Source organism: Manis javanica, chromosome 10, assembly GCF_040802235.1.
Source record: "Manis javanica isolate MJ-LG chromosome 10, MJ_LKY, whole genome shotgun sequence".
Taxonomy (NCBI): domain Eukaryota; kingdom Metazoa; phylum Chordata; class Mammalia; order Pholidota; family Manidae; genus Manis; species Manis javanica.
The window spans coordinates 45,793,013-45,805,254 of NC_133165.1; the positions used below are offsets into that span (position 1 = coordinate 45,793,013).

At 50.3% G+C, this 12,242-nt stretch overlaps 1 protein-coding gene and 1 long non-coding RNA gene across 9 annotated transcripts; one reads left to right on the forward strand and one right to left on the reverse strand.

Moving 5' to 3' along the window:
* Nucleotides 1-2,616: 2,616 nt before the first annotated feature.
* CDIPT (CDP-diacylglycerol--inositol 3-phosphatidyltransferase) lies at nt 2,617-8,224 on the reverse strand. 3 transcript variants are annotated; one of them, XR_012122236.1, is made up of 8 exons: nt 7,888-8,224; nt 7,656-7,790; nt 6,774-6,927; nt 6,222-6,303; nt 5,589-5,670; nt 5,262-5,456; nt 3,256-3,414; nt 2,617-2,752 (listed from the first exon to the last, which is right to left on the reverse strand). XR_012122236.1 is itself a non-coding variant. In XM_073215324.1 (7 exons), exons 1-6 carry the CDS (start codon nt 7,928-7,930, stop codon nt 5,311-5,313), a joined length of 642 nt encoding a protein of 213 aa, XP_073071425.1. In that variant the 5' UTR covers nt 7,931-8,224; the 3' UTR covers nt 2,617-2,752; nt 5,262-5,310. The 3 variants fall into 3 exon arrangements, 2 of the variants coding, with proteins under 2 accessions (XP_073071425.1, XP_017535978.1); XM_073215324.1 differs by lacking the exon at nt 3,256-3,414; XM_017680489.3 differs by lacking the exons at nt 2,617-2,752; nt 3,256-3,414 and having other exon boundaries at nt 4,493-5,456; nt 7,888-8,223.
* Nucleotides 8,225-8,349: 125 nt separating this feature from the next.
* Nucleotides 8,350-11,469, forward strand: LOC108409753 (uncharacterized). 6 transcript variants are annotated; one of them, XR_012122238.1, is made up of 5 exons: nt 8,350-8,484; nt 9,178-9,226; nt 9,310-9,415; nt 10,338-10,395; nt 11,176-11,469. It is a non-coding gene; the product is annotated as an uncharacterized lncRNA (long non-coding RNA). The 6 variants fall into 6 exon arrangements; XR_001856303.3 differs by lacking the exon at nt 8,350-8,484 and adding an exon at nt 8,528-8,625; XR_001856302.3 differs by lacking the exon at nt 8,350-8,484 and adding an exon at nt 8,647-8,864.
* The last annotated feature ends 773 nt before the right edge of the window (nt 11,470-12,242 follow it).

The window sequence follows — 12,242 nt, forward strand, 5'->3', positions numbered from 1 at the left end:
GAATGTAACAAAGGGCTGGGGGTGCAGACTCATTAAGTGGTCCCTGAATATTTAAAATTGACTTAACACAAGGAACTTCCTGCATCTTGGTCTGAGAGCATATTAAACAAGATGGCCTGCCCAGCCTGTAAAGTAAAATCGAGCTGAAATGACCAGGCGAGGAGGCTACAAAAAAGCCAAAAGTTAAACAGGGCGCAATCCTGGGCAATGTTCACTGGTCTGGTTAGTCACAGGCCGGAGAAGTCGCGCCAAGCAGGGCAGGCAGTGAGTTTTTAAGGAAGTTAGGGGGAGGGAGAGCATAGGTTTACAGTGGTAGATTGGCTACCCTAAGACACCTTTTCCAGGTTGGGAGGGGGCAGCAGCCGGGGATTTTGGTACATCATCAGGCCAGAATCTGTTGGTCTCTTTCCCTTACTAGGCCAGGGTTGGGGGCTTTGCTGCCCCCCCTTTCCCTATTTGGTGAGAGCCGAGCTCATCCCGCATGCTCACCCCTCCCTCCGGCACCTCCAGCCTTACATAGTCCCCAAGGTGTATTGTCTGTTTGCTAAAGAGTAAATTAAGAATTTTACTTCTTAACTTCCTGGGTATTAAAATACAATCTTTAAGATGGAATTCTTCCTGCCTTTTACTATGTTGTTTAAGGCTGGGCCTGCATACTAAATTACATGCTAAATCTAGGCCTGCATGCCTAGATTACAAACTACTTGATTAGGGCAGAAGGAAAAAAAAAACAGCATATAGGTAAAGGTAAAAAATAAGCTAGGCCTGCATGATTGAAACAATAAAGACATGGGCTATGCTGAGGTACCCTCCTTTATCTGGGAAATATTCAAACATTCCAGACCAAGTTGCTCCTGGCTTTTTGAGCTTTAATTGATTAACTCTGGGTCTTTTTAGTGGACTTTCCTGTCCTTTTTCTCTTTCCACCCCACTCATATCTTCCTGCCTAGAAAAAACCACTCCAATCAGCTTCTGTCTCTGCCCCTTGCTTCAAAGAAACTGCTCCAAGTGGCACCCCCAATAACCTCCCTGTAACTAGATCTGTTTAGCACCCCCATCCTTCACAGTGGGTGCCCCCTTCTACATGGGGCTCCATGACATACACAGCCTACTCCACTTTTCTTTCCATCTTGGGGCCACTCCACTTCCTCTACTCAGTCTGAATTGTGGGTTGCTCTTACACAGCTATATTCTTGGCAAGGCTCATGGCTTTAGACCATCTCTATACCACTGATCTCAAAAGATATTTCTTCATCCCTGATCTCACCCCTGAGTTGTGGACTCATTTCCAATTGATGACTTGATGTCTCCACATGCATCTCTAATGACCATCAGATTTGACCAAATGACTGGTTCTGCCCAATGACATTTGAGAGGAAGGGATATCACTGTCCTCTTCCTTATCCCTGGTGACAAGCAATATTCCAATAGAGGCTGCTCTATCAGCCTGGGCCCCAGAGAGAAAGAGCATGAAACAGAGGCACAGCTGACCCACAGTAGACATGCACCAGGAGCAAGAAATAAATGTTTGCTGGATTAAGTAACAGATTTTAGATGGCTTTGTTACCACAGCAAAATCTAGCCTATCCTACTACATGGACCTCACAAGGGGAGACTGCTTTTAAATTGTATGCATTAAGACAGACCCAGCACTGATTGTGTGGTGAGGGAGACAAGATATGCTTCAGTAATAGGAAAACAGCCTTGCTGGAAATAGCGTGGAGTTTCAGTTCACACCAGAATCAGACTCTTAAGTCAGTCTCCTGGTACCAAATTTATCTTTGAAGTTCTCTGAAATTTCTCCTAAAACACGGAACAGTATGATCTCTGTTGGAATCCAGCGTCGCCTGTTTTTCTCTAGCACAGGAGCAAATGGCTTTTCTTTGGTTGAATACCAGATAAGGTAACTGATTTGCTTAAGGATCCGCTTGTGTAAGAAGTTTGTGCCTTTAAACAGCACAGTCATACCCAGCATGGTAAGATGCTGTTCACCAAATCTATTTTCTCTGCCTCCTAGACTCACAACTGGTCTTTATTTCCCAACATCCTTTGCACATAAATGTGGCCACATGACTAGTTGTAGCCAATAAAATGCAAATGGAAGTGGTATGTGCCAGTTTCCTGCCTTCCCATTAAACCAGCCTTACACATTCCTCCAGGCACATCTCTGCTGTTTGATGCAAGCAAGCAGCGAGCTCTGGGACAGGTGTTGTAAATGGTGGAACCATAAGACAGGAGGAGCCTAAATCCCTGAATCTCCACTTCAGGAGAGCCATCTCCCACTCAGGAGCACCTGATGAATTAACAGGAGTTAGAAACAAACTTCGATCATGTTTGAGCCATTGTTCATCTTCAGGTTTGTTGCAGCACTTAGGGTTACCTTTAATTACAGTATGAGAGCCAGGAGACTCCCGACCTCCCAAGGTAATAGCAGATTCATGGCGCCCATCTGTGCCCTCTCTGAGGTAGAGCCTGTTGAATGGAATGAGCAAATGGAATGCCTTAAAAGGTGGCTACTCATTCAGTCTAAAAGCATATAGTTGAAATCCAGGAAGTTATTACTGCACCTATGTGTCACCCTGCACTGGCTGCTATAATAAAACACCACAGACTGGGAAGCTTATAAACAACAGAAATTTATTTCTCACTTCTGCAGGTCTGGAGGCTGGAAGTCCATGATCAAGGCACCAGCATGGTCAGGATCTGGTGAGAACCCTCTTCCTGGTTCACAGCTGGCACTTTCTTGCTGCGTCTTTAATTGGTGAAAGGGGCAAGAAAGCTCTTTCAGGCCTCTTTTGTGAGGACACTAATCCCATTGGTGAGGGCTCCTGACCTGATCACCTCCAAACACTGTCACATCAGGCATTGTTTCAACATTTGCAGGTACACATTCAGATCACAGCCACATAAATGTGACTCTACTATGCTCCCTTGATCAAATGCAGTCTAGACTTTCCTCTCCCTTCTCCTTCAGGTCACAGAACCACACTGCAGGTTCCTCCTGGGCTCAGTCCTGCCACTGGATTTGGACCAGAGGTACCAGGCTAACCTCCAGGCCTCAACCAGGGAGGGGCCTCAGCATCCTCAGTGTGGGTACATTTTCTACTTGAGTGGGAGATACTCATGTTCTCCTGCCTATCTCCTCCTCTTCTTTTTTAGACAATTTCCTGGGTTTACAGAAGGTAGAGACTCCTGATGTCACTGTAAATGGTCAAGGCCAAGGAGCCAGTCAGCGGGACTTGAGCAAGTACTCACAGGACTCATGCAGCTGGGGAGAGCTCACAAAGGATGGACAACCACGGGTCTCCCCCCTTGACTGGGACCCCGTAGATCAGACAGGGGCTGTCAGCTGCCTCTGCCTTCCATATCCAGCCACCAGTGCTCAGTAATCCAGTCTCATCAACATTCATGTTTCTGGGAAAAATTTGCAAGGACAGCAATTTAGTCCAGGTGGCTCCCTTCTCTTCTCTTGTTAGCAAAGACAGCAGAAAGCCCTGTTTTTCCCCCTCCCCTTCACTCTCCGCTCTGCCAGGCACTTACTCCCTAAACTCCCTTCCTCTTGCTTGCTCACTTGCTGTGCACATAGGAATGTTATAGATGGAGAAGCAGATATATATGGCTCCCTTTGCCTCTGTTTGGGGCTCAGACCTTGGGAGATTACTCCCCTCTGAGCCCACTGGTGTAAAATAACCCTCAACACTCCAAGACCTCTGAGTGCCGCTTGGTTCTTCCGTCAGTGATCCAGTCCAGGTCTTTCCAGTATTTTCTGTAACATTTCCATTTCCACAACTGCCTATTCCACAACTGCCTAGGGCACCGACCTCCCTGTTCCCTCAGCTGAGAACCAATCCTCTCCTGAACCCTTCCTGCCCAATCCCTACCACCTTTCTACTTGAGACACTCACCCCTTCACCACCAACACCTAAGTGTTACATCCCCTACAGGAACCTCCCTGCTTATCCCCACCTTCACTGGCTTGACTCCCAAGAGGCTGGCTTTCTTCCCACCAATCTCCTGGGAGAGTGTAGGAGTTGAGGCTCAGTACACATCTGCTAATTTCAGCTCTCCTGGACCTGAGGACCTCTCAGCTAAGCTCTGAGCATTTTATATGGATAAAATGAGTAACATCTGCAAAGAGCCCTCAGCACAGGATCTGGCATATGGTAGCCTCAATATTGTTTTAAAAACTTGGTGCCAGACATTAGATGTAGCTGTTACGGATGGATGCTCCGAACAGTGCCTACTATATGGTGCCCAAAAAATGTTTAAGAGGGAACAGTGATTCTCAATGTTACTGGGAGGAATCAACCACCTGGAGTTTATTAAAGATGCAGACTTCTGGGCCCATCCCCCACCAATGGTGACTTAAGGTCTGGCACAAGGTCTAAGCAGCTGAATTTTTAAGACACATCCCACAGAAGGTCTAAGGACTACTGCATGCTGAGAAACCAACTGATCTACTTGTGAATATTTATTAAGCAGCTATGATACGCCAGGTTAAGGTTAACCTTTATTGCAGGGATAGAGAAGGAACAAGAAAAGTCTGTGCTTTCAGTTTACATTCTGTGGGGGGGTGGAAAACGTCAGGCACACCGATAAATATGGACGGCCAGTGTCAGAAAATAAAGCAGTAGAGCAATGAGGACATGGCAACAGCTTAGGTGGCAAGGAGTCAGCGAGTGAACAACCGGGGTAAAAGCATCCAGATGGATATCCCTTTTCCCCCAGTCTTCCCTCAACCCAGAGTATCTCAAAGGAAACCAAGCCCAGGATAGTGAAGCCCTGCCTTTATTATCTAGGCTTTCAGTCAAGACAGACTGGACAGAGAGGGCTATAGTGGGAAAGGTTCCAGACAGCCCCTTTTCTTCTGGCCTTGGCACCTGCAGGCTTCCTCGGGCCAGGAGCAGAGGTCCGACTCCCTGCCTCTTGCGAAGCCTGGCCCCTGCCCAATCTCCCTCACACTCGTGTCCCTGAAGTCTCAGGTCAAGCCAGACCCCAGCGCTGAGCCAGCATGTGTGACAATGCCAGTCCTCAGGCCTCTTGGTGCCCCAGGAGCACTGCCCTTATGGGTGGGGCCACCAGAACATCTTTCCTATTTGAAGTCCAGGTCCTTGGGGATCACAGGGATGGGAATGGTCTTCAGGATTATGGAGAACATGACATCCCCAGAGAGGGTTACCCCGTTCCCAGCATGTTGGATAACATGTTAGGAAGACATGAGAGTGGGACCTCCTGGGAGGGAGAGGGGACCCTCGTGGTACCGTGAGACTCCCAGGGCAGGTGGACAGCCAGGGGCTGGAGGTTCCAGGGTCACTTCTTCTTGGCACGGTCTGCTGCATCCAGGACAGCCATGTTTCGAGCAGCTGTGACCAGGTGGATGACACTGATGACAGACTTCAGCAAAGCAATGGGGGCAGTGATCCAGAGACCCATTCGGAAGAGACCCACAGAGCCAACTGTGGGAAGGGAGCCAGGGCAACACAGAGAAAATGGGATGCAGGTGAGGAAGGGGCCCAGGTGGCTGCTGGCTTCATCTCCCTGGGCAGGCCAGAACCCCCTCCCATCCTCCTGCCCAGCCCGTTTCCTACCTAAAAGTCCCTCGGAAAAATTGAGCAAGTAGAGGAGGCAGTAGAAAAGTTCGTTCCCAGCACACAGGATAAACAGAGCAGGCTGCACAAACAGCAAAAAAGGCTGCTAACAAGAGGGCAGGGCACTGCGCCCTGACCCTATCCCCCAACTCAGGGGTCAGGGCCAGAACCCTCTGAGGGCAGGTAGCAGGAAGGCATTGTACTGGAGGAGCAGGTGCAGAGGGTGGGATGGGGCTAAGAGGAAAGAGCCATCTCCACATACTGTCTCTCTTTTGAAAAGCACTTTGAGAAGCTGCCTCTGCTACAAATAAAGCCCGCACTCCTTGTCATGGCCTAAGGCCTTTTGAGAGCTGGCTCTGTGACCTCTCCACTCCTCCTACCTGCCCCCCACTCCCCTCCAGTCACTCAGTGCCTCCCTCGGTGCACCTGGGCCTCAGGCCCACTAAAGCCTGAACCAGTTCACACAGGCCCTTCCCACTGAGCCTACCCTCCTTAGTGCTTCAGCTTACAGACCTCTTCTCCCATGGGACAGGCTGGGGGGCTAGCTGTCCCTCCAGTGCTAACCTGGGACCAGGGCTCAGCCCAGGACTTGGCATCAACTTAGTAAATAAGGGAGGGGCAGGAAATGCTCACTCTGGAGGTGTAGTAGATCTGAAGCACTGGATTTCCAGACAGGTCAATCATCTTGTGACTTTCACTGCCTCGGACCACAGAACTTGGGGAGAAAGTAGGGGGACTCCATGAGCATTCATTACCATGAACGCCCATCCAATCCTCCTAGTGATTCCCGCCCCAGGTAGGTACTGCAACTGCCTCTATTCAGAGGGGCTGCAGTGAAGCTGAAGACTCCTGTTTTGCCCAAACAATTACCTACCTGGGGGCAGGGTCAGGACTCAAAATGCCACATTCAAAAGCCCCCAGCCCCTTCCCAAGAGCTGTTATCTATTTGGAATCCTTGACTATCCAGTCAAAAGTCTTAGGGACTGCTTAATTCAACTGTCAGCAGAACTGAAGCTGATACAGAGAGGATTTTCCCAGTCCTCCAAAAAAGCAGAGCTAAAAAGGGGCCTTCCCAAAAGAAGCCTATTGCCATCCCAGACATCCGGACACCCTCCCTCCCATACAGTCTCACCCCTCCCCATTGCCAGTTTTCTTCAACTGGTCAACACCCCCAGAATCGCAGACCTATGGAGGTGCAGCCAGTGGCTGGCCACATCCAGGCTCATGCTGAGCTGGAAGAGAAGGGTGGCACGAGGGTACAGCAGGGCCAGGTTGACCAGCAGACACATGGTGGAGCAGCGGTCCGTCAGCATGTCCAGCATGGCCCCAAACCGGGTCCCTGAAAAACGGTGACTATTAGGTGGGTAGAGGCTGTTGGGGGCCATAGATCTATGACAAGGGCTATATATTTGGTGTTATCAACTCCAATGCAGAATTTAGAAGACGATGGAAAATGTTCACCAGTCACTGTCCGGAGAGAACAGGCTGCTCTCTGTGGTGTAAGGCCAGTGTGCAAAGTTCACCATGACGTGAAATGAGGCATGGGAGAGCAGTGTAGGCGTGGGTGAGACAAAGCCAGCCCTACAACACATCAATCCCAGAACCAAGGGTCCAGGTCTCAAGACAAGGAGACTCGAGGACTTACGGGAAGTCTTGGAAGTGGGTCTGGAAAACAGATTAAAAAATAACCTTCCAAAAGCCATCCCCTTCCCTCTCCATCCTCCCTCAAAACCTGCCTTCTGGAAGCCCTATTGCTGGTGCCTGGCACACAGTAGACGCCCAATAAACACCTGTTGGATGGATGTTTATTCAGAGAGATCTCCTGCTCTGCTACTGTCATGTCCAGTCTAGCTCCCCACACCCCTCACTATCAGTGAGTTCTTCTCAACAGCTAGCTTAAGTAAGTCCCTTGGGCTACAAAACCTGGCCATTCTGTTCTGTTTACTACAACGATGGGAATGACTAAGCTCCCGGATTCCCGAGGACCCACCCACCCTGAGGTCCTGAGGAAGCAGTAAAAGAGGGCAGAGGGTAGTTGGACTTCTGGATATAAGAATTGTATATCACCTTGATTAAGGGCTCGAGCAGCGTGTCCATCGAAAGCGTCCAAAAGTCCGCTGAGCAAGTAGAAGGAGGAGGCCGTGAGGGGGCAGCAGGGCATGAAGTAGAAAGAAATGATGGCGAAGACAATCCGGGCATAACCTTGGGATGGAACGAGGGGAGACAGGGTGGGATCAGGGAGCCTGCCCAAGGACCCTCGCCCTCGCGTTCGACCCCGGGAGCCGCAAACAACACTCACCGATGAGGTTAGGCACGAACAGGAAGATATTTTCGCCTGGCATCGCGGCGGCCCCCTAGGCGCCACGGATCTGATCTGGAGGTGCCAGCTCTATCCCCGCTCCGCAGCGCGGCCTCACCCTCCGGCCCGGCGCAGCGGCCGCGCCAACCGCGCACAAGACCCTGCCGCCCCAGGCCAGCCCCAGATGTTCAAGCTCGCTGCCCGCCGGAGCATGGGCCGGAGGTGCGCGGGGCCCTTCCAGTGGGCAGACCCTCGCCTCCGCCCGCCCCGCAGGCGCTCCGGTCCCCAGCTGAGGCCCCCGCCGCTCTACTGTGCACCTTGCAAAATTGGAAAAAGAAAGAGGCTTAAAAATGGCTGCGCTCCCTTTAAGATTTGCCCGCTTCCTTTTCCTCTTCCTCCCTCTGTCCCTTTCCTTCGGCTCGTACCAAATTGCTAGAGACAGGGGGAGATGAACCAGAGACACCGAGCAAAGGAAGGAACGAAAAAGGAGAGGTCAAAAGAGAAGGAGGCCTAGATGACCATCTCTGCTTTCCTCCCGGGGGAGGGCATGGCATCCTGGAGACAAAGAAAAGGGAAAAGATTCCGTCCTCCTGAGAGGCAAGCTGATTTAGTAGAGTCCACATTTTTTTTCTTCCCCGCCCCCTCTCTTTTGCTCTCGTTTGCTCTCGCCGTCTCCACGCGGAGAGATGACCGTGGAGGGCTGTTGCGGGCGGGGTTGCTTCTTGCATGCCCCTAGTGGTAGGAGGATTAGGTCTCAGGTTCCACCTTTTGTGACCTTTCCAAGTTTCTCAAGCCTCCTCTGGCTCCTTCAAGTTTCACCGCCCCCAAAGAGGGACCTAGAGTTGGGAGGAGGAGAGGCCGTAGGAGCGCATGCGATAGGCTAGGAAAATGGCCCCCTGCTTTCGGTTCTAGAGTCCCTAGTCTCCCGGCAACGAAGCAGCGGAAACTCCGCAGACGCCAGGATTTTTATAGCACGGGTAGCGGCACCGCCCCGGGTCCCCCTCTTTCCAGCCTTCCTCCCCAACTCCAGCTACCCGTACCCCCCGAACCTATAATAGGTGCCCCTTTGCCCTCTCCACCCTCCCTCATGCCGAGTAGCCCGAGATTTCTGCCCATCTATGAGGTCCGGGGCAGCACGGAGGCTGCCTTGTCTTGGAAAGGGCCTTGGGTGGGAAGATGGGAAGGAGGTCCCCTGGGCAAGGTGGGAGAAGGGATTGTTGTGGGCATTTCCACCCCGTCCTTGACCCGCGAAGATTTAAGGCAACGGATTTGGCTTTTTTTTTTTTGCAGAGGGAGAATTGAGATCACAGGAGGGTTCACCTAAAGGCCTTGCTTAAATGTGAGCCCAGGGAATGGTGATGGGATGGGTCTGGGGGAGATGGGCTGGTGTCTCAGTCTAACAGTGGCTCCAACTGTTCCCAGAGGGATGGCATCCACTCCTACCAGGAATGAGGAGAAAATGGGCAGCTGGCTGCCCCAACCTGCAGCCTCCTTGGGTGAAGCAGCAACCTCCTTGGGTGGAGATCTGGTGAGCAGGGGTGGGTTGGGGGAATGAAGTGGGGGGCTCCTAGGCACTGAAACCTCCAGCCTTGAGACTCTAGCCTAGAGACTGAGCCCATAGTCCCCAGCACTAGGCCCTGAGACCCCCAAAAGCTGCCCCCAACTTTGAGGGCCTTCTGGGACGAATTTCAAGGCCCAGTCCTCCAGTACCAGACTCCTTAGACCCAGAGCCCCCAACTTAGGGACCTTCAGACCCAGGACTCCCATGTGGGAACTCCCAGCCTGAGCCCCTCTGACCCTCCCTTTCCCAGAAGGTTTCATTATCCCGTTCTGGGGAATTCCTGACCCAGGTCAGCACAGAACTCGCCGATAAGGCCTTGTTTATCGCTAGCTACCACATGAACCCCATGCATACCAAGGAAAAACAGACACAAGACCGATAACTCAGATTTCCAAACATGGTGACCCTCACTCCAGGACCACTGTATCCAGAAACCCTTCCCTGCCCTTCCTTCGAGACCCTGACCCCTTTCAACCACAGCTGACCTCTTCACAAGTCAGCCTTTTCCTGCTTCCCACAGCCAGCCCTAGGACTGAACTGTGCCCCCCGACCCATGAACCCAGGACCCACTCCTCACTGCTGGCCTGGAATCATCTCAGCCCCTCCCTTCCTATCAACACCTTTTACTGGCTGTAGAGATAGTAATTTCTCCGATTGGGGTCTCTACTTCCAGTGTTCTTCACCAAGACCTGAGGCACCAATACCCGGTGAGGCTTCAAGGGAGAAGCCCTTTGTCCTGGGAGAATGATGAGGAGCCTGTAGGGGAGAGAGCAAGGGTTTGACAACATCCCAGCAGGGTAGGGGAATTTTTAAACCATGTGGTCTTATTCTGTTTTGTTCTGACCCTTGAATTCAGAGCTCTTAGCCTTTCTTTTCCTTTCTTCTCTAGCTCTGACAGAAACCATACCCATACCAAGGCACACCTCCTGCCATCCCCTCGTGACAAGGTATGCCCTGGGCCTGGTGGATTACAAGGCCATTTAGTATTAACCAAATATTTAGAGTCCCTGTTTCAGGAGCTTGGGACACAGAAATGAATGGTAGTCTCTGCCTTTGAAGAGTTCACAATTTAGTATGGATCCAGCCAAGTAAATGGCTGGTTATAATAGAGATACATCCCCATAATAGAAATGGGAACAGTGAGAAGAGCATTTATCCCAGCCTCATTTGGGACAGGAAGGAAAGGAAACATGGAGCTTCCTAGAGGAAGTAACACCTAAAGAAAGAATTTTACAGGAAAAAATGGGCTGGTAGGGGTATTCCAAGTGGTGGGGCATACATAAGCAAAGGCAGAGAGCTGAGTCTCAGTAGAATGAATATGAGTGTGTATGTATGTGTGTGTGTTCTTAGGATGGGAGAGGGTGGAAACAGAAATAGTTTAACCACTGGAGTATAGAGACAAGATACCAGGGGCTCATCGAGACTTTATGAGTGCCTTATTAAGATCCATTGATGGAAGAGAGGTGAGTGGGTGGGTGGATGAATGAGGGATACATGGATTGGCAGACAGATGGATGGGGAATGATGGGTGTAAGTGTGGATGGAGAAATGCATGAATGGATGGATAGGTGGAAGGACAGTGGTGGGTTAATGGATAGATGGGTAGATGGATGAATAGATAGCAGGAGAATGGTTGATGGATAGCTAGGTGGGGCTTAGGGAGTGGATGGAGGGATAAGAAGACATGAGCTTGGATCCAAAGAATCAAAATTCTGATTCTTTCCTAGGGAACTCTGCCTAGCAGTTTGACATCTGGAGGATGATCCCAACCCTCTGTGGTGCTGCTTTTGGGCTCTCATGCCTTGCCCCATTCTGTCCCTCTAGAACATGCCTCAAAGCTCCTCTTTCAGAACTCATTAAATACTTGGGTTTGGGGGTGATTCATAGTCATGAGCAGCATCAACCCTTAAGCTTCCAGAATGTTCTGGAACCAGCACACACCTCTCCATCCTCAGCTGGCAACACCACTACCAGAAATCAAAGGCTTTAATAAAAACACAGAGATCCTGCCTTCCTCCCAACCCAGGCGTGCTCTGGTGTGGCTTCTCTGGGGTAGAGATGTGAGAGTGGCCCTTTTTTTTTGGCCAGATGTGTGGGCATATTATTGGAATGATTTTAATTCAGTTATTAACCTGTTGGCACAGATGAGCTCATAGGTCCAAACCAGCCTCCTAGGCAAACTCCAGCACCTTAAGGTACAGTTCTGTGGCATCTGAGACGGTCCACCCTTGCTTCTGAAGAGCTACCTTTGCCACCACTGTCAGTGGTGAGATCTCCCCTCTGACCTTTGGGGCCTCATGCCTACAGGAATATGTCACACCCATTACTAGCCAGAAGACAGTGAGGTAGGCTTTGTGAATTTGCATTTAAATCCCAATCTGGCACTTAGTGGAGCCTCCTGAGAAAACCAGTTCACATCTGAGCCTCAGTTTCCTTAACTGAAAAATGGGAATAAACTGTCTGTTTCACAGGATCCTTGTGAGCAATGATGCAAAGTGCTTAGCACAATCCTGACACAGAATAAATGCCCCCAAACCTTAGGCTACTATAAAGATCAGTTTGCCACACTTCTCCTAAAATTCAACCTTCTATTGAGTATTTTTGTATCATCTGTCTTAAAAGTGTTTCATTGTATTTAAAATTTTAATTAAGTAAAATCCAATTTGTTTGGAGAAAGACTTTAGACAAACAGGCTATACATTCCTTACAATGTTTTAAAATAGATAAAGTAAAAAAGGAGGCCTACAGGATACAAAACAAGTTCACTGTTAGTGAAATGCTGCAGATCTGACCA